Source organism: Neofelis nebulosa, chromosome 4 (genome assembly GCF_028018385.1).
Source record: "Neofelis nebulosa isolate mNeoNeb1 chromosome 4, mNeoNeb1.pri, whole genome shotgun sequence".
Lineage (NCBI taxonomy): Eukaryota > Metazoa > Chordata > Mammalia > Carnivora > Felidae > Neofelis > Neofelis nebulosa.
In genome coordinates, this window is record NC_080785.1 from 16,973,720 (window position 1) to 17,000,019 (window position 26,300).

The following is a 26,300-nucleotide window of genomic DNA, read 5'->3' on the forward strand; positions in this document are numbered from 1 at the left end:
TTCAGAAACCCTTCACGTGGCCCTACAGGGTTGGCATTTGCATCCCAAACGATGTGTTGCCACACACTTTCCTGAAGTCATTTTTCTCAAAGAAAATTGGTGAGCTTGGGCTGAACTTCACAGCATGACATTTCCCTCTCAGTGGCCGCCCCCCCCCCCGCCGCCTTTTTCCAAAAACATGTTGAATGCTTATCTTAAATTCAGACCAGTAGATGGATCCAGTACATAGGTACTAATTCCTCTGTTGTTGGCTTATGGTGGAACTTCCATATATTTTCATTAGCTATCATTTCAGTAAGATGTATACATTTTTACAAAAATGTAGAAATTCTCTGTTGCATTCAGATCTGTGCCTCTGAGCATGACCTATTGAATGCATATTATTTTTGTTATTTACCAATCAGTTAATGGGTTCATTTTACATCGCAAGCATCACTTACTCCCTAGATGCTGCTTAACCGTGCTTTTCTATCCAGTTACCCGTATAACAGTACACTTCCTGCTTACAGCGTATCTCCTACCCAGTATCTCTCTTGTCTGTGTAGACATGTGTTTTTCACTGTAGACATTTCTTTAGTAGATCTGTATATGCATCAGAGAGGATATAAATGTGGGCAAGAGTGTGACAGGGTGTGTGAGTGATCTAACCCGTGTGAAGCATGACATAGGTTTTCATTAATAGCTTGTCAGCTGCCTCTGAAGATAATTTCTACTACTTCTCCTCCAGCTCCTTTATTCCCTTGTGATGAGAAGCACAATCATTTGTTTTTCCTGAATCTACAAACAACTTATATTTGAGAAAATTTTGAAAATGTCTGTGAATTGTTCTATATCCGGTCTATTCCATATACATTCTTAGATGAAATTACAAGTGTGGGTGGTAGTGTTAACCCAGATATTAGTTAAATTCCATAGATAAAAATCCTTTAAAAAGTGATCACATTCATGGTTACAAAGAACAAAGTAAAGCAAGTCCTTCTCAGATAGATTTTACTCCCCTGTTGCTTTTAGGGGGCAGCAACCATGATTATCGTTTCTTAGCTCATTTCCTTTGGAGAGAAGCTACTCATTAAATATTTATGATTTTTGAATGGTTATTTGCATTTTGAGTTATTCCCTTGAGTACTCTGTACTTTGTAGAAAATCTATTTATAATATATAGAATCTGTTAGATAGATTTAGGTGAGGAGGAACATAATTCTTTGGAGTATTAAGAATAATCAGAATAGTTTCTAGAAACCCAAAGTTTGCAAGTTTTTCCCTCAAACCATAGATGCAGCCCAGTCCCTTTTAGGAATGGTTAAATAATTGTTTTTACTGTTTTGGCTTTCTTTAGACATGGCTTAGGGGACTCGGTCTTGAAGTGAAATGAATCCTTTAATACCAGATGTGGTCCCTGGCTCAGCATCTTCAAGATTTTTTTCAAAATGAGAACCGCTTCCTTGGAAAGTCTGGCTGCTGAACATTTTTCCCCCCCTAACTTCATTTACTTAATAAATACGTACCGAGTCTCAGCTCTGTTTAAGGTCTTGTGCTAATGTCTGGAGACATAAAAAAGTCAATGAAACACAGACCTTTAAAGAGGCAGATATCTCATAGTTATTTGTGAAGATAGATAGTTTCTGTAAGAAGTATAAACACAATGTAAATATGCATAAAGGCAGGAACAAAGAATTCTGTCTGGGGTAGGGAGGATGGGATTGAGGAATGTTTCACAGAGGAGGCAGCACATAAGTTGGTCCTTAAGAGACAAGTAAGATTAGCGGTGGGGGAAGAGGGGAGGAGATGGAACGGGAGAAGGGCATAGCAGTAGCAGAGACGTGGAAATCCTGTTTTTCTAAATAGATTTAGGAACTGGCTGGTGGTCCGGCATGGTTGGAATATAAAGCTTTTGAGTGGCATAATGACAGAGAAGGTTGTACATCTGATGCCAGGTCACAGGACTCTGAATGCTGTGTACATTTTTTTTTTTTTCCTAGCAACTTCTGCTGATCGCTTTTACCGAATAGACAGATCTCAGGTAAGCTTTCTTGAGCCTATCTGTGAAAGCGAAAAACTCCCACATAAATATACTTTACTGGTGGCTAATCTTAGAATTTTTTATAATGTAAACACTAAAACATTTACAAATCCTGGAATGGTACTCATGGAGTGAGCTATGAGCTTTTTATTTGTCTTCACACGTTTTGTGATTTGTGGACTCAAGATGATGTTGCTTGACCTTGCGAGTGAGTACAGAAAATAACTAGGCTTGTAGATATTATCACCAGCCTGCACTCCAAATTTTCTCTCACACAGCTACTTTTACTACTTCCTAGCCCAATTTTATGGCATTTTAAATTTATTTTAGTTAGCAAGCTTGACACCTCAAGTGTATGTTCATGCTACCTACTTGGAGCTCATCAATTCCCAGAGTTCCATAATGAGACAAAAAAATGCTTGGGCCCAATGGTAATAAGTGTTCCCACTGTCCAAATTCTCCTGAAAAAATAAAAGAAGAAGAAGAAAATGCGGCATGGAATCCAGTGATACAATCAGTTGTTAATCATGCCACTTGGCTTTGGCCAGGTCCCGGGGATCCAGGTTCAGCTTATTGCACAACTCATGCTGGACCAAGCTGCATGTGGGGTGTTGCTTCTTTGATGATATTTGGGAAGAAGAGGCAAGACCATCCTTGGTGGTACCTGACAGGATCCTGGTCAAGTAGGAACCCCAAACCAAGAGGGATTCAGCTCTTCCCCTCACCAGCCTCTTGCTACAGTGTTGCTTCAGGGACGGATGTCCACTGATTGGACCTCTGAAAACACAGTGTGGTCATTTGATATGTCATAGACTTCCATTGTATCCTCAAGACCAAGAATGCTTTGTTCTGTTACTTATCGGATGACAGGTTTGAGTGTCCTGTCCATCATCTGACAGACTTCTTTTTTCTTGCCTAAGGAACATTTGCACTTTGTGATGGAGATTTCCCAAGATGAGATTTTTATTCTGGACCCCGATATGGTATTGTCACAGCAGGCAGGGACACCTCCCGGAATGCCTGACCTGGTGGTGGAGCAAGCCTCAGGGTGAGTGTGCTGCTTCTTTGGCGATGTGGTGGTGAGGGGAGGCTGGCCACAGGGTGGCATCCGTGTCTGACGTGGCTTTGCACTCGACATGTCTAATGACCTCAAACTATTTTAAAATAGAGGTTTCTTGTTGGGTTTCATTAGAGTGTTCCATGGCTGGTCTGTATGATGCATAGGTGTGTAGAACTACCCTTGCCCACCACAATTTGCACCACATTTGAGCCTTCTTTATTCACCACATGCACACTTTTTACCAAACTATGAAATACTAGTATTTGCATTTGTGTGCGTACATCTATAATGCTTGTATGATCCAAATGAAAATGGGCGCAGGTGGTTTGACGGTTATTTTTCTCCTCCGCCTCTTCCTCCTCCCCGCTTTTTTGGGCTATATCCAGGCAGCCTGAGACCTATCGATTGTATAACAATAGCTATGATGCATTAGGCGTTTACTATGAGCCACATGCTGTCCTCAATGCCTTTCTTAAATCCCTACCACCACTTTCTAGTGACCTAATCATCAGAAGGACTCTGTGCTTATTTCCTGATCTGTAAAATGGAAATAAAACCTGCTCATAGAATTGTTTGAAAATTAAATAAGTTGATACATGTGAAGTATTGAGGATGGTTCTTGAAACTTGGTAGACACTCATTAAATATGATGTTATTGAAATAATCGTCATCATCACCATCATGCCACAATGCCCTGCAGATCTGGTACTCTTATTATCCTAAACCCTTAGATAACAAAATTGAGGCTTAGAGGGTTTTTGTAACTTTGCCAGTATTGCACAGAAAATAAATGGCAAAATTGAGATTTGGCCACAGGTTTTATTGCTAACGTGCATGCATGGAACCACCAAGATATTGTTAATATTTCTAGTGTATTTCAGCAATTCCAAAATATTTATTTATAGAGCTCTTTATGTGCCAGAACTAGTGTAAGCACGTAGGAAACAACAGAGCAGAAATAAAAATTTGAAAAATCTCTGCCCTTGCAAAGAATGAACTTCAACAACGTGCTGGTACATGGAGGCCAAATAGTTAAAATAAGAATTTCCCTGGAAAGCACACACACATGCACTCAACTAGCATTTGCATGTTGTACACACACACACACACACACACACACACACACACACACAAGATGCTTAATAAGCAGACAAGTTACTCCCCTGCACTAATTCATTTGACCATTGCTGTTATTTCTGAGTATCGTCCACTCTGCCAGGGGCAGCTGATACCAGTGGGATGTATCAAGTCAAGGGAAGACAGAAGTGGCAGGAAAGGGCAGGTGTACAGCCGTGTTAGGAAGCCAGAGCCAGTGGTATCAGATGCACGTCCCTGGGTGTCCCCCAAGGGGCTAGAGATGCCCATCTCCACGGTGCCTATACTGTAAATCCAGCCTGTCAGCTGTGGGGAAAGCAAGTGAGGAGATGCTGGGTCCTCCTGCAGTAGCAGTGGGCACTAGAGTCTCGGTGTCCTCTCATCCACCCGTCCTGATCTAGGCCACAGTCTTCAGTCTGGTAGAGTGAACCAATTCTGCCATGCCCACCCCGGTCTTGGCCTTCTCAGTCATTCTCTCAATGTCAGATAACAGGCGAAAGAAATGGCTTAGTCCTTGGCTGGGCCTCTCTGTTAGCCTTACCTCCAAAAACAAAGGAGCCTGAAAATCCACCAGAACTTGAATCAGTGTTGCCCCTCTGGAAATGAACTAGGACAGGAAAGCCATGAAACAGGGTGGGCTTTGTTCTTTCCTAATTTGCATTTCTACATCAGGCTCTATTTTTTCTTCCTTGACGTCACATTTAAAATTCCTTATTCTTGAAATGCAATTTTCTCGTCTGTAAAGAGGGCAGAAACATACAGAATAGTTCAAGACGGTTGAGAAAATGAAATAATAGATGTGAAGAAGTAACTAGTAAATACCCAATCAAGAGGCCTCTCCCATCTCCTGTTGAGAGGAGAATCCTCTTGAGGAAGAGCAGAGCGAATCCTGTGGCTGAGTTTGAGTTTGAGTGCCTAAATGCCTGGTGCCCTTCTTCCCCCCAGAGTGGCAGACTGGTGGAACCCTGCCCTACGGAAACGCATGCTGAGCGACAGCGGGCTGGGAATGATAACTCCGCATTATGAAGACTCAGATTTGAGGGACCTCAGCCACTCCCGCGTGCTACAGTAAGGGCTCTCTCTCCTTTCTTTCCCTGCGCGCCCCTGTGATGGCTGGGAGGGATTACTGGCTGTCTCAACAGTGGCAACAGTTCTCTTTTCCTTGGTGCTTCTCCTGTCTCCTGTGCCAACCTGTGCTCCCACCTTTAGTCACTTTGCTGACTTGTCCCACCCCGAAGCTCCCGATGGAGCTTCGCTTCCCGTTTCTGTAGCTCCTGAGCCACACTGAGACCTGGCACGTGTGTCTATAAATACTCTGAACCTCACCAGTGTTTGCTTTACTGCAGTCCGGGGTGTACTAGGTGTTCCTGTGTTTGCACGTCACGAAGACATGCATGAGAGAGATCATGAGCAGATTGGAAGTGGTGTATACGTTCTTCATTTGTGTGAACTGTTCCACTTGCTGTGATGACGCTCATTCGTTTGTCTCCAGTCCTGAGCCTCTGGGGGTGTGCTCTGTGTAGCATAGCCAGGTGGTTGTGTTGGCCAACGTGGAGCTGCTCAAGGTTGTGGTTTGAGAGTCTCTGGGCAAACGATGCAGCATTTGTTCATAGATTGAGAGTGGTAGGTGTGCTTTCTTCTGGGGTCTCATCACGGCCAGAAAGGAGGGTGAGTGTTGGAGTTTTGCGACAGTGTTGGCACATTTATGTCTGGGGAGCCTTTTCTCCCTGTCTTACCTCCTTGCAGGAATAGATTAACGGACACAGTCTTTCACGCCTGAGGACAGTCACCCCACTTCGGGGGTTGTGCGAATTTGCTGCAATTCATGATTAGGCTGGTTTCCAATCCTATCCAAGATCCTAATTGAATAGGGACAATGGCCGTGTTCCCATGTAGTCTTACAAACATTTTTACCAAGTAAAGAGAGTAAGATTCTTAGAAGCCTAGGGTTCAGTGAAGAGGGATTGTTTCTGAAGGAAGACCGCAACCACTTTGGTATGACACAGGGGGAAAAAGTGAGAAATCTGGAACTAATTACTTCACTGGTGAAGGTTCTACTCAGACATCCCAGGGGCAAAAGGCGACTCCATTTTCATTGTTTCTCTGTACTACCTCTTTTGTTGTGTGAAGAGCAGAAAGGAAAACATGAATCACTACGGATTTTCCTTTTTAATCAAACCATATAGTTAGGTTTTGATCACATTTTAATTGCTTACAACTCAGCGTATTTTTCCATTTCTTTTTTATATGGAATTGAGGCTTGCGAACCACAATGAGTCAGCTATCCATTGATGGAGAAAAACGTGGCCATGTAGCTGCAGGCAGATTTATTTGAAAATTAGAGGTTATTTAGCCACAGAAATAGAAACTATGCCTCGACAAACCAGATGAATATCGTAGTTGTTCTTATATACAGGCTGTTTCCAAAAAAGTAGAGTATGTACTCACTCTCACTCTGGTTTCCTGTGCCCTGATTTTTCTATATGGAATATATTAAACTATGTATCTTGATATGTGAAGTGATTGTTTCTAAGGTAGTAAATGTTCTTCCCAAATCAAAAATAAACGTACCACTTTATATAATAGCCAAGTTCTTAAAGCCCTGTACAAAAGTCAACTCTTATTCGTTATTCGGGTTATATTATCCTTTCAGAGATTTCTCTTAATTTTTTTATTGATCTTCACTTGGCTGCTGCCATTTGTTCTGGTCGTTTATGTGACCTGAGCTCTCCAGTGCACGAGAGCAGCTAACTGTAAAATTTTTTTTTTCTGCCGAATCACCCGGAAAGCAAAGCCATATTCAAACACTCACCCCTAGCCTTTGAGTCTGTCTAACTGAACCTCCAAACATGGAGCAGACACAAGTTATCACTCCTGGGTTCGCTCTGCATCTCTGACTCACAGAATATAGGAGCATAACAAAAATGGTTGTTTTAAATCACTAAAAAAAAGGTAAATCCTGTACCTTACCCGATTTTGCCTATTCATTCTTTAAATTTTTTGTTATTCTTATGTCCATTAATTCCTTAGGAAGAACATCTCTTTATTTCCTTCATAGATCATCTCTGATGCAAAAAAGTATAATTGCAGTAATAGAATAATTCAATTATATAATACATAGATATTATATACCATGTTAGTAATAGTTGGTATTGATAGAATGTCGTCTTCTTGCTTTGTGCCACAGCTAAATTATCTTCAATTCTTTTTTTAAAAGTTTATTTATTTATTTTGAAAGACAGAGAGAGTGTTGGGGAGGGGCAGACAGAGGTAGAGAGAGAATCCCAAGCAGGCTCTATGTTGTCAGTGTAGAGCCCAGTGCAGGGTTCTAGCTCACGAACCCTGAGATCATGACCTGAGCCCAAATCAGGAGTCAGACGCTCAAGGACTGAGTCACCTGGGGGCCCCTGTCTTTAGTTCTTCTAATGCCTTTTACATCTTGCCATTGCTTAACAGATAAGTAAACTGAGCCTTAAGGAGATTAAAAGATTCATCTTGGTGGGGCACCTGGGTGGCTCAGGCCTTTGAGTGTGGAAATTGAATGGAAATTGTGGTTTAAGTCAGGTTGGCTAGACTTCTGACTTCATGCTTTTTCTGACCATACTATACTATCTTCCCCAAGGGCTGGTGCAAAGGCATTGCGCCCAGAGCCCCGTGGCCCAAGAAAGGTTTATTTTGGTCTCTACATATGCAAATATACATAGGCAAATAGTCTCCCTATGTAGAGTTTTTCACTTTATATGTATTATTATGTATGTATTTATATTATTATATGTATTTAGCTCAAATTAACCCAGAAGTAAATATGGTTGAGAATGAATTTTAAAGCAATTTTATTGCATTTATTTATTTATTTATTTATTTATTTATTTAATATAAGGAGATTCTTTAAAAAAAATTTTTTTAATGTTTATTTTATTTATTTATTTTTTTTTTTTTAATTTTTTTTAAATTTTTTTTTTCAACATTTTTTATTTATTTTTGGGACAGAGAGAGACAGAGCATGAACAGGGGAGGGGCAGAGAGAGAGGGAGACACAGAATCGGAAACAGGCTCCAGGCTCCGAGCCATCGGCCCAGAGCCTGACGCGGGGCTCGAACTCACGGACCGCGAGATCGTGACCTGGCTGAAGTCGGACGCTTAACCGACTGCGCCACCCAGGCGCCCCGTTTATTTTATTTATTTATTTATTTTTTGAGAGAGAGAGAAACAGAGCACAAGCAGGGGAGGGGCAGAGAGAGACAGAAACACAGAATTGGATGCAGGCTTCAGACTCTGAGCTGTCAGCACAGAGCCTGACATGGGGCTCGAATTTGTGAGCGGTGAGATCCTGACCTGAGCCAAGGTCAGATGCTTAACTGACTGAGCCACCCAGGTGCCCCTGTTTTATTGCTTTTAAAAAAGATTGCAATTTTAAAAAATGACAGACTTACATTTAAAAAATAATTAAATATATATTACATTTGCCTCAATCTAAATAAGTATAAAAATTATATGAAAGGTACTCATGTGCCAAAGAGCCTGAAATGTTATGTTGTTGTATGTTATTATTTTCATTAGGTGTTTCAGTCGACAAACAATATACAGTAGCTTTAAGGCATATATTGTTTTATTGACTTTTTTGTTTGTATTATCTTTTCACTTTTCATTACCTGTATTTTACAATGCATACACTTTTCACACTTGCCATTTCATTCAATGTCCTGTTTTTAAAATTTGTTCATGTTGATACATGTGGTTTCTGATTAACTTTATTTAATATAGAATATTGCATCATGAATATCCCATAACTTATTTCTCCATTTTGGTAGTGATTTCTAATATTGTATTATTTAAACAATGCAGCGAATATCCTGCAGCATGTGTCCTGTGTGCCAGGGTGTATGCGTATATGCAGTTTCAACTTGGCTTGATGTTTCTATGAGGAATATTAAAAATAAGTATGTAAAAAAAGTCCTGAGGAATTATTGTAATATTTTGGGTACAACTGACATCTGTTGCTTTCAGCTTTGAAGCCCCAGTCAGCTCGGAGCTAGGAAAAGTCCAAATTTAACATCGTGTTCACAATATTAAAAAACCCACTATATAAATAAATCAAAAGGGAAATTTTAAATGCTTAGAACTGAAAATACTATCAAGAGTTTGCAGAAACAACTAAAGCCTTAGTCACAGAGTGATTTATGACTCTAAATTCACTTAACGAAGGAAAAAATGATTCATACAAATAAAGCATTCAGTTTGATAAACTGAATCCCAGAATAGAAAACAAAGAAACAAGGGGGAAGAATAATAATAAAGACAAAAATGAATGACAAGGAGAATAAAACAAAGAAATTATTAACCAAGACTAAAATGTTATAATATCGATTCTTTAAAAAGGTAGAGAAGAGACAAAATTCTGAGAAGACTGACTTTAAAAATAATAAATATGGGAAACTGGAAGGAATGTAACTATATGCTTTCTCAGCTCATTCTTCCTCAGGGACACCCAGTCTGCACCTGCTCAAGGTGACCCTCTCCCCTCCACCCTCCAAATGACCCACCCCCCGGGATCTCCTTAGAGTTGTCTCGTAGTTTTAACTTTGGTTTCTAAGATCCATCAACCTCCCTCCTACTTCAGGGAGAGTGAGATGGACAAATAGAATGAACTAGATTTTTATTATTACTGGAACTGATTATATTTATATTATAATTCCATTAAGAAACACCTTATACATTTTTAAAGAAGGTGTGTGTGTGTGTGTGTGTGTGTGTGTGTGTGTGTGTTGTCCACTTATACACAGGTCCCTTAGGAGAGACTATAATTACAAACAAGTATGTACAACACATATAGGGTCTTCAAGACCTATGAACATAGTAAAAAACAATCTTTAAGAACCAATTTTGAGATAAATTGGTGAGAGGTGGTTGACCACATTATTATTTCTTGAACTGCAATGAATTTGTCTTTAAGTTCAAAAAATGTTTTCAGTGTCTAAGAAAGTTCTACTGAAAATAACATGATCCTGGAAATACTTTTGCTCTTATCATTAATTATACCACCACAACTAGTGACAAGGCTATTTTTCATTTTGGCAGATTTGTAAGGAAGGAATTTAACTGAAATTTTAGCAAACAGAATCTCAGTCCTAAGGAAAACTTTTCCCGACTCCAGGATCTATGATACTTCAAAAAAAAAAAAAAAAAAAAAAGCAAGGAAAAAAAAAAAGCACTGAATGAAAACTCTAGTATATTCTCAACAAGTTATTTTTTGAGAAGGACAGACTTAACCTGAGTCAGATGGGTTAAGGGAAAACAGGTAAAGGACTTGGGAGGAATTTAATTTCTGAATAAGAATAATCTCTTCTCGGGGCACTGGGTGGCTCAGTCGGTTGAACACCCTCGATTTTGGCTCAGGTCATGATCTCACGATTGGTGGGGTCAACCCCACATTGGGCTCTCTCCCTTTCTCTCTCTACCCCTCGCCCACTTGCACACACACACTCTCTTTCTCTCAAAATAAATAAATGAACTAAAAAAAAGAATATTTTTTTAGTTCATTTATTTATTTTGGTTTATGTGAAACCCCTCAAACTGACCGCAAGAAATGCACTTTTTCTTAGTATCTCCAAATCCTAAATCTGAAAGAACTCAGATAAAGGTCACACAGGCAAAAATAGAATATCTTGCCACAGGGCTAAGACAAGGGGGAAACAGTGTAGTGAACCACCTCAAGGTGGACATTCAATCCAGTCATCTGTGTCTAGGCAGGTATCTGTCATCTGATCAGCTAAGCAGGGCGACGGGGTTTTTACGATGGGCAGTATATTTCTGTCTCTAACAAGAGATAATGTTATCAAACATTGAACTGTGATGTATCTGGTCTGATTACTTGATTTTCATTGGGATTCTAAGAAACAGGCAGGGCCATTTAGCTAGTCATTCATTTATTGAGCAAATAAATATTGAGCACCTTGTAGATAGAAACTGTATATACAGTATATGTATATATACACACACACTCATACACACATAGGCAGTGAAGATGTAAAACTAAATTCACAATTATTATTGCCTTGAAGAGCTTATATTCAAAGGGGAAGTATTACACAAACCGATTATTATGGTTCCCTCTGCTAAGTGCTGTATGGAGATAGGCATGAAGTGTTCTGGAAACAAGAGGAATAGAATTTGCTGCTTCCTCCAGATTTCATCTTTTTATTTTTATAGGAAAAGAATGAATATTTAAATAATTAAAACGGTAGCCTCAAAGGAAAGACGCTTTTTTAAGATTGCTCCATGCTTATTTTCTTCAACCTTTGTACATGAGCAGATAAGTATCTGCTTTTCATCATTATATAACCAGAGGTGCTCCTCAAATAACTGAATGTACTCGGTGAGAGTTTAGCATCACTCTACCCAACGTGTACTTAAAGAATTTTGTACAACTAGCAAGTTATTTGGGGATATCTAAAACACCTATTAATACTTTAAAAATTGGCTTTTTCATGTAGTCTAAAATTCTGAACCACCATATCAAGAAGATAACCCTGAAACCTCCCCCTTCCAGAAACTCAGAAGTTCTTGGCTGAACATAGGAGTAAGAGCTTCATTCCCCTCTCGTCCTCAACTATTTCCTTTACCCAGTTTCCTGGGGAACAATAGGTGATGGCCTGACTCTAATAAAAAGGATAATTGTGCTTATTGTCACGGCTCCAAGTTCTCAACAGGAGGACAGACCATTGGGCAGTGATGGGGTTGTGGAAATATTCTTTCAGCATCACGATCAGATAAGAGGGAGAAAATTAATCTTCTTAGTGGGATGTGGGTTTGGCTGGAATCTATCTTAGAGATGAAATCAATGCTGTCTGGATGGAGGCACAGTCCCTTGCATCTGTTTCACTAAGATAGTTGATTCCCATCCCACTTACCTTTGACTGGTCTGAATCTTGTTCTCCCTGCCTAATCACTGAAGCTGGAAAAACTACAGTTTATCTGACATGTATCTTCCTTTCTTCTTTTTCTCCCTGCCTTACCTCCAGTTGTTAACCTCCCAGTTTAGCCACGTACATAGTACTCTGTTCCTCAGTGTGTGCAAAACATTTAATGAGAAATTTTGCTCTGTTCTTTCTAGAATTGCTCCTGAAACAGTTATGCATATGGAGTCCCTAAATCTTTTGTCAGACAGAGAGTTCCATTTTCAAGTTCACTTAGTGGCAGAACCAGAATAGAATCCTTTCTACGTCAAGACTTTATTTTAACCGACATTACGATGTTGTTTTTCTACAGAAAAAAAAAAAAAACTTGCTGAGGTAAACAAGCTTTAATATTAAACACCACTCTATTTAAAATGGTGCCAAGAAACTCTACCCTTCCATTTTGAGTTGAAGTTCGACCAGTGATTGCAGCATGGAGAAATGCTCCTTGAAGTGGCTCTCTCTTGTCATTTGTAAAAGAAGTGGTGGCTTTACCTCCTCATGCTTGAGGGACATGGTGCATGAGGGGAAGTTGATCAGATCCTTTTTTAAAGCATGTGAGTTCCTTGGATGAACAAACCGTACTGCTCGCTCTGTATCTACAGCACTTTGCACCATGCCAGAGACAGCAGGCATCCGGTGAGGCAGGCTTGTGGGATGAATGGATGAATGTGGGACGTTAGAGAGAAGGCGCTCTATCAAACCTAAGCAGAGATATCTATTTATAATACTGCAGCAGACCTGGTTCTAATCACATAACGGTTGTAAGCAAATGATACATTAAAGGTCAAACATTTTTGGTAGGCGGTGGAATCGGATTATATATTTCAAACTTTAACACAAATGTTTGACCCAAGGGATCGACGTTAAAATAATAAAGACGTATTGAATCGCTGACTCAGAGGTTACTTTTCTACAAGTGAGAAAGGCAATGATGGTGAACACAGAGAATTGTAGGCACTGTGGATGAGCACAAAGATGAGATGGGGGGCAGGGGATGGAGGGGAGGGATCCTATCTAGAACTCTGTGCATTGGGAGGCCAGCATGTCCCCCATGTCTGATCTCTGGATTTTTTGGGTTATACCAGAAAAGTTGAGTGCTCGAAGAGGTTTCGGATATTCTTTGGATGGAGGGGAAGAAAGTTGGCAAGTGGGAAACCATCAACTGTTGAAATGTCATGAATGGAAGAGAATTCTGGGATTTCCAAAGGATTTCCAACCCAAAGAGACAAGACAAAGCCAGAGCATACAGGAATAGGGAGGCAATATGTGCAGAAGAAAAGCAATTTTCTTGAGTTCCTTTAACAAGCGGGGAACAGTAGAAAGGGCCTCTCGGGAAATTATCAGAGTCTTCTTTAAAAGTGAAACAGGAGATTTTTCTCTCTCGTTCTAACAACACACTCTGCTTTAGGGCATTAAGGAAAGCTAGGCCAGGGGAACGGAGTCTCTGATGACCGAAGTGCTTAGGTGCCATTCTGAAACTGGGAAAATAACCCCATCTCCCTCTGTGCTCAGAAGTGAGGGCAGGGGTTGTTAAGCCACTAGAGGAATGGGAATTTTTCTTGTTTTCGGGGGCTATGCCACAAGTAGAGCCTTGGGTGCACCGGAGATCTCTTCGCGTTCCTGTCTTGTGTACCCTGGGAGTAGCACGTGCAGGTGGCTGGCTCGCTGTGCCTTGCACTTTTGCACAGTTGGTCCTCTCTTGTCTGAACCGGTCCCTGGATCTTCTTTAAGGGCTTGCCATTGAAATCTCATCAGTTTGGTACAGGGTTTTAGGGTATGTTGAATGGACCCAAGCTATAAAAACAAAAAGCAAAAAGGGTGTAGGGGCTGTTAGATGTTAGTCCTACAAAATGATGGCACATCTGTCCTTGAAGGCCCTGATTTTCTAAGCATCAGGATTAAAGTTTCGTCAAGAGCGATAAGAATCGTCTCCCAGAGCCTGCTGGGAAAATGTTCGGACTGTCAGGCAATTGTGCAGTGTCTGGGGACTGAGAGATCGATCACTGATCTTTCCTTCCTTCCTGAAAGAGTGTAAAGTCCAGAGCTGGGTCTTCTGTCATGTCGTCCCCAGAGGGTCCCACTCTGTGGGGCTCTCGTTCCTTGGGACATGAGCTAGGTCCTCGTGCGTCTGTAGCAGGCTTTGGCAAGAGGAGGGAAGACGGGACGCAGCTTCTCTTTCCCACAGATTCTCGTTTAATAAGTAAGGGTGCCTCGCAGGATCTGGGCTGAATGTTTGTTTCTAATTTGAACAGTCAGAGTAGAGAGAAGAGGCCATAGTTTTTCCTGAATATGGTGTTGGTACACCTCCCTGTGACATGAAATATTTCTGCATCTAAGTCCTCTTTCCCGACCATGGGCCCTGGGACTCACCCTTCAAAGGTGGCCCTCCTCCCCACCCAGTCCTTGGAAGGTCCCAGAGGAATTAGCTCAGGCCCTGCCGCCTCATTCCCTCCTTCTCACCTGCGCACAGAGGGGGAAGCCCTCAGGGAACACAGGTGAAGGGGTGCTGCGGAGAGCAGGGCCGTCTGCCTGAGTCTCCAGTCCTGCCTTTCTGCTCCTCATCCCATCGGTCCTGCTTCTCTAAGTCCCGGGCATTCGGTGTTCAAGAGTCTGTTTTAAGGTTTCCACTGACTTCCAAAATAGCCTGTTCATCCTTTTGCACCTTTCTCAAACTGCCACCCAAACGCTTCTTTTCTCAGTGCCTCTGCCTTAGATGAGTAATTTGATTAAACTGGTTTAAAGTATGGGTGATAAATTTGAAATCCTTCCAAAAATATTTCCCCATGAATCTCATGTTGGGGGGATATTGATACTAGTAATTGCTCGGTATGTGCAGGCATGGGGTCAGGGTGGGTTCAGGGTCAGGGTGGGGTCAGTCATGGGGTCAGGGTGGGAAGGGACTTCTTTATTGCCTTTAGAAATGCGAGGGTAGGTGTAGTGGGTGGGACTTCTCTCAGGAACCTCTGGGGACCCCTGAACCCACCATCCTGAGGAGACCAGCACAAGAAAAATCTCTCCAAGGTAGAGAAACTGCTTGCTTGGAATCCAGGGAGACGGCGACCACATTTTCCCTTTTCCTAACTTCCCCGGCTCTTCTACTAATCATCAAGCATAAGAACACTAACAACAAAAATTGCCTCACAGTTTTCTCCAATTCTCTCTTTGATGTTAGTCTTACTCCATAAACCCCTTGGAGTCTCCTTAAAAGTGGGATAAAATGTTGTAAGTTCTGGGGGCGCCTGGGTGGCTCAGTCGGTTAAGCGTCCGACTTCGGCTCAGGTCACGATCTCGCGGTATGTGAGTTCGAGCCCCGCATCGGGCTCTGTGCTGACTGCTCAGAGCCTGGAGCCCGTTTCGGATTCTGTGTCTCCCTCTCTCTCTGCCCCTCCCCCGTTCATGCTCTGTCTCTCTCTGTCTCAAAAATAAATAAAAACGTTAAAAAAAAATTTAAAAAAAAATGTTGTAAGTTCTGTATCTCTGACACTTCCTGAAATGGAGTTAAGTTTATAGCAGTGGTTGATATTCACACATGGAATTATTTATTCTCCAAGATAGAGTCTGGGGAGCCCACTTTCACTTCTTGTTCTCACTATTACTGTAATATATTTGTGTTAATTTATCATTTTCTCATAGAGCTCATTTATGATTTTGTGTTGTTTCTAATATATTACTCAGAAACTGTCCTGCCCTTGGACACAGAAGCGTGGGGAGGAGACAGACACTTTTCAGATTCTGTCTCCCATGCCAGTGTCTTGAATATGAATCCCCTCTTCTGAGAAGGGGGTGAAATGGGAGATGTTGATAGGAAAATTTCTGGAATGTATTGTAGTTATCTTCAGGAGAAGTGCCAAAGCACTGTCCAAACCTCACCTCTTTTTTTTCCTCTTCCATTTTCTAAAGCTGGATTCAGAAGTTCTTATATTTTTTTAAACTTTAGTGATTTGAGAGAGAGAGAGAGAGCATGGGAGGGGCAGGGAGAAGGAGAGAGAGAGAGAGAGAGAGAGAGAGAGAGAGAGAGAGAGAATCCCAAGCAGGCTCTGCACTGTCCGTGCAGAGAACACCGTGGGGCTCGAACTCACAAACTGTGGGATCATGACCTGAGCCAAAATCAAGAGTTAGATGCTTAACCAACTGAACCACCCAGAAGTCCTTATTTAATGAAAGTAAAATTAGTTGTGGGTAAGCCTTTGCTTAATTACCATGGCCCCACAAGGTGGATATTGCATATCCTAAGTATTGTAATATGTGTGATGGCCTTTTGTGTAAGTTTCCTGTGTTACCACTAAATGTAGCACTCACGTGATTTGCCTTCAGAGCCCAGAACTTCATTTCAATTTACACTTAAAAAAAAAAAAAAAGTCCACATTCACAAAACTCCTGGTTGATCGTGCCTCAACAGGACCTGTTGGTCAGCATTTCCTAAGTCACTAAGCTACAGCCGGCGGCATGCTAATAGTCTCTCCCTGCTGATACTCCCTATTGGCTCTCTGCAGGTGTATCTCCCTTGGTTTGAGTTCAGAGTAACACGCCTTTTCTACTCCTTTATTCCCCCCCTCCACCTTTTTTAGGAATTAAGCAGGCAACTATATTGCAAAAACTGATTTCTAATGTGAAGTATCACCTCTTTTGTAACTGCAGGGCTGCACTGTGTCTATTACACAATTAGTTTCATGTTTTCAAAACACTGACATGCTTCCTAGGCATGTTCATAGTTTAGGTAATAAAAAGTGCGATAGTCAAGTTTTCATGTTGAATGAACTTGGTCAGTATTGGTTTCGTCAACACTACCTCTTTCATCTGTTTCTTCCCTTTGTCCACTGCCCACTTTTGCCCATTCGCCCTCATCTTTACCAGTGGATTTCAAAAACACCTTTCCCATCATTTTGTTGCAGTTCTTAGGGATGAACATGAGGTGGCAGTACAATTTCAAGCTCAAAGGGTACTTAGGGGCTTCCTGCTCAGCAAACTGATTGTGGAGGGTGGATAAGAGAAATCGAATTGTACAAGCCACTGGTGAAACAGTGATATTAAAAAAAAAAAAAAAAAAAGCCAACTAAATACAGGAGCTTAAAAAAAAAACAGAAGAGATTTTAAGAATTGCTCATGTGGGGATCATCAGGTATATAGTTGAGCAAGAGAGTCTCAAAGAATAAGAAATTAGGAGCCTGAAGGGAATTAAGGAAATTTACATCAAATGAAGAACTTACCAAATAGCCTTTATTATTTAAGTTCTGAGTCTTATTTCTTTACCTCCACACAATTATCCATCTCTCTCTACTTCCTTGGAGTTTGCTCTTTCCTCAGCCCTTCCCTCTGTGGTGAATGTTACCTTTGAGGCTATTTGGCGTTCCCTGAATGGGTTTGTGACGACTTGAATAGAGAATGTATTTGTCTTTCTCATCTCAATGCCACTTTGTATGGTTGCTGTAACTTTCATCTCTCTGGCTCTCGTTCTCTGTAGCTCTTTTTTACTGTATGTGCTTTGTTCATTGTCTTCATAGCAATATTCATAATTAGAGGAAAGAAAAGCAAACAGAGAGAGGATTGTATGGTTGATGGAAATTCTCAGTGCCAAGGGATTTCAGTTCTGTTTTACCTAGTTGGGGATGCTTTGGTGCTAGAATAATGGCCATGGAGTGGTCACCTAGATCTGTGATCTCACTATTTCTCCCTCAAACTCTCAAAATGATGTCATAGGCTAGACATAATAGTCCTCTAGGCAGTGCGTATCCTTGAGGGAAGCTCAAGGGAAAAAAGCCGTTGCCAGAGATGATAATCTATAGCCATGCTTTCAAATCACATTAAATCATCCCTTTGTTTACTTAAATGAAAATTCTTTGTCTACCACCAGTTTCAGGAAATAAATTGAATTTGTGTATCCTCATGACTTCAAGGTAAAACAAAGGAAAAATAAAACAGAGTTTCTGCAGCAGTGGTGTAGACTCTTGAAATGTGTCTGGAAGGGATGTCCAGCTGGGAAACCAGCTTCCATTTGGGCTACTTCTTGGGAGTTTGTTAACCGACATGTAGCAGTGATAGTTTAGGCAGGGAACAGCATCCAACCCAGGGAACTTTGCCCAAGCCTGAATGTTGCTGATGCTCTGCACTTGGAACAACAGCATTAATTAGCACATGATGAGAGGCTGTGTCAAAGAAAGATGGGATTCTACCAAAATGTGGAAAGGTGGATGAGATAAGCCCTGGGAAGGATCAGCGCTGTCGTGAGGAGGAAAGAGAAATAAAAGTAGAATGATGAAAGGGAGAGGGGCAGAACATTCAGAATTGACATAAATGGCTACAAACCAGAGTCCTCTATTTTCTCTTCCTCTTCCTGAGTAGGATGGATGGTCACCTTTGCTTATTGAAAGTGGTATTTTTGCTGTGGTCCTCCTGTCTAAAGCTGGAGGGTAAAGAGGGAAAGCAGACAGAAAAAGGAACATTGATAAAATACTCGTAGAGAGAGTTGCTTTCAATATGTGGACATGGGCTGCCTTCCTGTAGTGCACCAAGTGGACTGTAGAGGTCGCATAGCTTCTGGCTCACCTTACCACCTCGTTTGCTTTCTATTATCATTCCGTGTTAGTAAGCAGGAAATAAAGGGGCCCTGGCTCTTCTGGCCAGGTCTATGAGTTGGTATGAGTATTTCAGATTTTCCCTCCCCCATCCACAATTATAGAAATATTCTATTGCTCAGTATTTTCAGAATATGGATCTCTGCTTTTGTGTCTATTCAGACTTAGTTCTTATACCTGTCCTGTATGTTTATTGCAACTTCATCTCTATGTGGTAACCTCTTTCCTTGACCTAGCCTCTATCAGGTGATGGTTTAGAAATGCTAAGTAGAGGGTGTATGGACTGGGGATACTGGGAAGGAAAATTGACATTTATTTATGAGTGATTCTCTCCAAAAAGTAATGGACCCATGCAGATGGGTCCCCAGTATTCATTTAATCTGTCTTTAAGAAAAATTTTATCTAAACTGGACAATCTGTGGATCTCCTACCCTCCTCCTAGGAAGGAAATGATACAGACATTCTAAGAAGGGCCAAGTAGGAAAGCCATGGATGCTATTGAATTAAAGCCATGAGATGAAAAGAAAACAAAATACTGTATAGAGGCTTTAAAAATAGAGTCAGGATAGTATTATTCAAATAAAAAGATCTAGTATTAGGATGAGCTTGCAGGTTTAGAGCATTTCATGAAGGTTGCCAAGAAAATGCGTTCTTCTAAGATGTCTTGCAAAGCATCATACCATATCCCACAGGCTGAAATGGTCGTGACGTTCATCATCTCAGTTCCAGATTTATGATTAAAAACAATAAAATATCACAAGAGAAGTGTAGTACTTCTTAAAGACTTTTGCCTTGATAAATATATTACTCTTTGGCTCTTATGTGTTACATTGCTGGTTGAAGACTGCACATTTTTCAGTGTCTTTAAGCCTTGTAATTGATCTACTTGAAAGGTTAGAGGTCTTAAAAGGAAACTTGCTGATGGAAGGAAATCCAAATAACTATCTTTGATTTTCTTAGAGATTCCTAGTGTCTTGGTGGCTGACAATAGGATCTACAAGCTGTGCTCTTCAGTACAATAGCAACTAGCCAATGTGTGCCTGACGTCTCATTCCTTCAGGTTCTTTATATGTACATACATTATCCTGATAAAATTATTTATTCCAAAATGTTATAGCTGTGTATAGTTTCGTGTTTTCGGACTTGGAAACACTCCTATTCTGAAGGGGAACAAACTCACTCCATTGAGGCCTTGGGGACAGTGCCTGAGGCCGACTGCCACAAACACAGATTTAGTTTTTTAAGTTTATTGTTTTATTTTACAAAGTCAAGTGACCTTTGCTCTGGGATCCATAATATGTCAGTGCTGGTTTCAGTAGAAAATAATATTTTAATTTTTACCAGGTAAATTACATAATCCCCCATCTAAAAGTAGTGTGTTGTTTTGCCTGGGACTTCCCTTATTTTCAAGTTCCCATGTATATCCTAGTTTGAGAAGTATTGCCTTCATTTAAAAGGAGAGAAAAGTATGAATATTCTACTTAGCAGGGTTAACATTGGGAAGAGAACTGATATTTTATCAGCAAATCCGCAAATTGAAATTCATAGTGAAAGTAGATGTAATTCTTGGAAGTTAGCCATGGAGTAGGAGGACCCTAGGCTTGCCTTGTCCCCTGATTACAAGTAGGTAGATATCAGTCATCCTAAATACCCCAGAAATTGACCTGAAGAATGGCAGAACAAACTCCAAAACTAAAGGTAGAGAAGAGGCCACGTCAAAGAAGGTAGGAAGTGCAGAGACATGGTTTGGGAAATAAACATGTGGCTGCTGTGGAAAGGAGGGAGCCATAGTCATGCAGAAGGGCAAGAGACAGATTAACACACAGGGGGAGTGCGTGGGGAAAACAAATTCCCATAGCAATTGGCTTGGGAAGCAAGGGGAACCAAATTTCATGAGCTCTTGCAACCAGCATGCTGGTCTTAAAGCCTGCAGTTTTAAAGGTCAACAGGCTTGGCTGGGATAGAGCCTAGAGAGCATTGCACTGCTCTTGGAGAAAAGGCAAAGCAAACAGCCCACAGACATATAGCATGGAAACAGCAATCAGAAGACCACCTGGGGCACACAATGGGGAGGTTATTCGCTCATCTTGGAGCATGTCCCAGAGGGACAGCATTCATGGAGAGATACCTCTGGGAACAAAAGAACTGCCCAGTCCCATTTCCCTCCCTCTCCCCTCAGCCTAAGTGCAGGGCCACCTGCGGGAACCAGCACAGGACTGACACTCACTACTTAACTTGCTTACATCAAGCCCCACCTGCTGGTGGAACCACACCTCCCAGTCACACTTACCTCAGTGCCAGCCCAGAGGGGACCCCTCCCCCAAGTGCCTAAGCCCCTACTCACACTCTCTCCCAGCATGGGAGTTTTATAGAGCCTCAGTTTGGGCAGCAGTGGTGGCAATTCTCATTTCATAAACAGATCAGAGCAAACCTAGTTAAAACACATCACATTCAGGCCAGGGACCAAACACTGCTCACAACAGACAAAGAGAGCCTCTGCAGATGACTGGCCTGAAGGGTGAAGGACCAAGACAAAACAGCAGAGCACATACAGCACACATTAGAGATATTCTTAGAAGCTCCAGGCCCTGGGACACAGGGAACCCTACATGGCAGGGCACTACAAGACCTCTTCTCTATAAGGCCATTACCCTCAAGAATAGGATATATAGCGGACTTTCCTAATACAGAGAAACAAGCACAGAGACTTAGACAAATAAGAAGACAGATAAATTTATCCCAAATGAAAGAACAGGACAAAGCCACAACCAGGCATCTAGGTGAAATAGATATAAGTGACATACCTGATGGAGTATTTAAAGCATTGATCATAAGGATACTCACTGGACTTGAGAAAAGAGTGGAAGATATGAGTGAGACCCTTAACACAGAGATAAAGAGTAACATAGCAGAGATGAAGGTTCAATAAATGAAATGAGAAACATGCTTGATGGAATAAACAGCAGACTGGAAGAAGCAGAGGAATGAATTAATGACCTAGAAGACAAATTAATGGAAAGCAATCAAGTTGAACAAAGAGAGAGCAAAGAATTACGCAAAACAAGAATAGTCTTAGGGAACTCAGTGACTCTCATCAAACATAATGACATTCACATTATAGGAGTCCCAGAAGAGCAAGAGAGAAAGGGGAGGCATAAAATATATTTGAAGAAATAAAAGCTGAAAACTTTCATTAATCTGGGGAAGGAAACAGATATCCAGATCCAGGAGGCACAGAGAACTTGCATCAGAATCAACAAACACAGATAGACCCCAAGACAAGTTGTAATTGGCAAAATATAGTGATAAGAAAAAATTTTTGAAGCAGCAAAACAAAAGAAGACAGTAGCTTACAAGGCAAAACCCATAAGGCTAGCAGGGGATTTTTCAGCAGAAACTTTCCAAGTCAGAAGGGAGTGGCATGATATAGTCAAAGTGCTGGATGGGAAAAATCTCCAACCAAGAATACTGTATCCAGCAAGCCTATATCATTCAGAATAGATGGAGAAATAAAGCGTTTCCTAGATAAACAAAAATGAAAGGAGTGCATGACTGCTGAACCAGCCCTGCAAAGAATATTAAAGGGGATTCTTGGAGTGGAAAGGAGAGACCAAAAGTGACAGGATAAAGTTAGGAAACTGAAGGACTAAAAATGAATATTTATGTAAAAAATCAGTCAAGGAACTCACAAAATAAAAGGATGTAAAATATAACAACATATACCTAAAACATGGGGAGGAGAAGAGTAAAGAATGGGTTCAAACTTACACTACCATCAACTTAATATAAACAGCCATATGCAGAGGAGATTATGTACAAACCTAATGGTAACCACATACTAATAAATATGCAAAGAATAAAGAGAAAGAATTCTAAGTATATCACTAAAGAAAGTCAGCAAAACATGAAAGACAAGAAAGGATGAGAGAAAATCTTCAGAAACAACCACAAAACAAATAGTAAAATGACAATAAATACATAGCAGTCAATAATTACTTTGAATGTAAATGAACTAAATGTTCCAATAAATAGACATAGGGTGTCAGAATGGATTAAAAAAACAAGACCCATCTATATGCTGCTTACAAGGCACTCATTTTAAACCTAAAGACACCTGCAGATTGAAAGTGAGGGGATGGAGAAAATCTGTCATGCTAATGGAGGTCAAAAGAAAGCTGGAGTAGCAATACTTACATTGGACAAAATAGACGTAAACACAATGACTACAACAAGAGACAAAAGGACACTGTATAATAATAAGAGAGAACAATCAACAAGAAGATAAAACAATTGTAAATATTTGTGCACCCAACAAAGATGCACCCAAATACATAAAACAGCTAATAACAAACACAAATGAACTAATTGATAATAATACAGTAATAGTATGGGACTTTAATACCCCACTTACATCAATGGACAGATTATTTAAACAGAAAATAAACAAGGAAACAATGGCTTTTTAAAAAGTTTATTTGTTCATTTTCAGAGAGAGAGAGAAAGAGGGAGAAAGAGAGAGAGAATCCCAAGCTGGCTCCTCACTGTCAGTGCAGAGGCTGATGTTGGGCTGGAGCTCACGAACCATTAGATAATGACCTAAGCCAAATTCATGAGTTAGGCACTTAACCAACTGAGCCACCCAGGTGCCCCAGGAAACAGTGGCTTTGAAGGACATACTGTCCCAGATGGATTTAACAGATCTATTCTGAACTTTCCATCCTAAAACAGAATGCACATTCTTTTCAAGTGTACATGGGACATTCTTCAGAATGGATCACATATTAGCCCATAAAATAAGCCTCAAAATTCAAGAAGATCAAAGTCATACCATGCATCTTTTCTGACCACAGCACTATGAAAGTAGAAGTCAACCGCAAGAAAAAAAAGTCTGGAAAGACCACAAATACATGGATCAGATAACATGCCACTAAACAATGAATAGGTCAACCAGGAAATAAAAGGAGAAATTAAAAAATACATAGAAACAAGTGAAAACAAAAACATTAGGGTCCGAAACCTTTCTGATGCAAGAAAAGCAGTCATCAGAGGGAAGTTTATAGCAATACAGGAAGCAAGAAAAATCTCAAAATAACCCAACCTTATACCTAAAGGAGCTAGAACAACAACAATAAACAAAACCTAATACTGGCAGGAGGAAGGACATAATAAAGACTAGAGCAGAATTAAATGATATAGAAACTACAAAATAATAGAACAGATTAATAAAACCAGGAGCTGGTTCCTTGAAAAAAAAATCAGTAAAATTGATATATCTCTAGGCAGACTTAACCAGAGAAAAAAAACAAAAACAAAGGAGTCAAATAAATAAAATCACAAATGAGAGAGGAGAAAAAACAACCAACACCACAAAAATACTAACCACTTCAAGAGAATATTATGAAAAACTACATGCCAACAAATTGGACAAGTTAGAAGGAATGGATAAATTACTACAAACATATCAGCTACCAAAATGGAAGCAGGAAGAAATAGAAAATTTGACCAGATCAGTAGCCAGCAAAGAAATTGAACTAGTAATCAAAAAGCTCCCAACAAACACAAGTCCAGAGCCCTATGGCTTCATAGGCTAATTCTGCCAAACACTTAAAGATGAGTTAATACCCATTCTTCTAAAACTATTCCAAAAAATAGAAGAGGAAGGAAAACTTCCGAATGTATTCTATGAGGCCAACATTACCCTGATACCTAAACTAAATAAAGACACACTACAAAGGAGAACTCCAGGCCAGTATCCCTGATGAATGTAAACGCAACACTCCTCAACAAAATACTAGCAAATACAAACCAACAATATATTAAAAAAAAATCATCTACCATGATCAAGTGGGATTTATTCCTAGGTTGACAGGATGGTTCAGTATTCACAAATCAACCAACATGATGCATCACATCAATCAGAGAAAGGATAAAAACCAGGTGATCATTTCAGTAGATGCAGAAAAAAACATTTGACAAAGTACAACATCCATTCATGATAGAAGACCTCAACAAAGTAGGTTTAGAGGCAACATACCTCAACATTACAAAGGCTATGTATGAAAAACCCACAGCTTACATCATCCTTAATAGGGAAAAATGAAGAGCTTTTCCCCTAAGGTCAGGAACAAAACAAATTTATCCATTCTCACCACTTTTATTCAACATAGTACTGGACGTCCTAGCAATCAGACAGCAAAAAGAAATAAAAGGCATCCAAATTGGCAAGGAAGAAGTAAAACTTTCACTATTTGCAGATGACATTACGCTATATATAAAAAACTTGAAAGACTCCACCAAAAAGTTGCTAGAACTGATAAGCAAATTAAAGTTGCAGGATACAAAATCAACGTACAGAATTCTATTGCATTTTTATGCACCAATAATGAGGCATCAGAAAGAGAAATTTTGAAAACAATCCCATTTACAGTTGCACCAAAAATAATAAGATACCTAGGAATAAACCTAACCAAAGAGGTCAAAGACCTGTAGTCCGAAAACCATAAAACACTGATGAAAGAAACTGAAGATGATGCAAAGAAATGGAAAGACATTCCATGGTCATGGATTGGAAGAATAAATATTGTTAAAATGTCTATACTATTCAAAGCAATCTACAAATGTAATGCAATCCCTATCAAAATACCAATAGCATTTTTCACAGAGTTAGAACAAAGAATTCAAAAATTTATATGGAACCACAAAAGACATTGAATGGCCAAAGCAGTCTTGACCAAGAAAGGCAAAGCTGGAGGCATCACAATTCCATACTTCAACGTATTACAAAGCTGTAGTAATCAAAACAGAGTATGGTAGCGAAACAAAAAATAGACACATAGATCAGTGAAACAGAGTAGAAAATCTAGAAATAAACCCACAACTATATTGTCAAATAACCTTCAAGAAAGCAAGAAATAATATTCAGGGAGATAAAGGCAATCTCTTCAACAAATGATGTTTACAAAACTGGACAGTAACATGCAAAAGAAAGAAACTGGACCACTTTCTTACACCATATGCAAAAATAAATTCAAAATGAATTAAGGACCTAAATGTGAGACCTGATACCATAAAAATCCTAGAAAAGAGCAAAGGCAGTTACTTCTCTGACATTGTCTGTAGCAACATTTTTCTAGATGGTTCTCCTGAGCAAGGGAAACAAAAGCAAAAATAAACTATTGGGACTACATCAAAATGAAAATCTTCTGCACAGAGAAGGAATCACTCGACAAAACTAAAAAGCAAACTACTGAATGGAAGAAGATATTTGCAAATGACATTCCAATAAAGGGTTAGTTGTACAAAATACATAAAGAACTTACACAACTCAACACCCAAAAAATAAAAAGCAGACACTTCTCCAGTGAAGACCTACAAAGGGCCAACAGACATGTGAAAAGATGTTTATCATCACTTGCCATCAGTTATGATGCAAATCATAACTATAATGAGATATCACCTCACACCTGTCAGAATGGCTAAAATCAACAACACAAGAAACAACAATTGTTGGTGAGGACATAGAGAAAAAGGACCCCTCGTGCATTTTTGTTAGGAATGCAAACTGGTGCAGCCACTGTGGAAAACAGTACAGAGGT

At 40.2% G+C, this 26,300-nt stretch overlaps 1 protein-coding gene across 12 annotated transcripts in view; it reads left to right on the forward strand.

Annotated features, from left to right (window-relative positions):
- Positions 1-26,300, forward strand: part of DGKI (diacylglycerol kinase iota) — a 452,201-nt gene that overhangs the window by 361,676 nt on the left and 64,225 nt on the right. For all 12 annotated transcript variants that reach the window (XM_058724155.1, XM_058724161.1, XM_058724154.1 and 9 more), the window contains 3 exons: positions 1,980-2,020; positions 2,941-3,068; positions 5,121-5,243. In XM_058724155.1, coding sequence (XP_058580138.1) covers positions 1,980-2,020; positions 2,941-3,068; positions 5,121-5,243 — 292 coding nt within the window. The remainder of the gene's footprint in view (positions 1-1,979; positions 2,021-2,940; positions 3,069-5,120; positions 5,244-26,300) is intronic.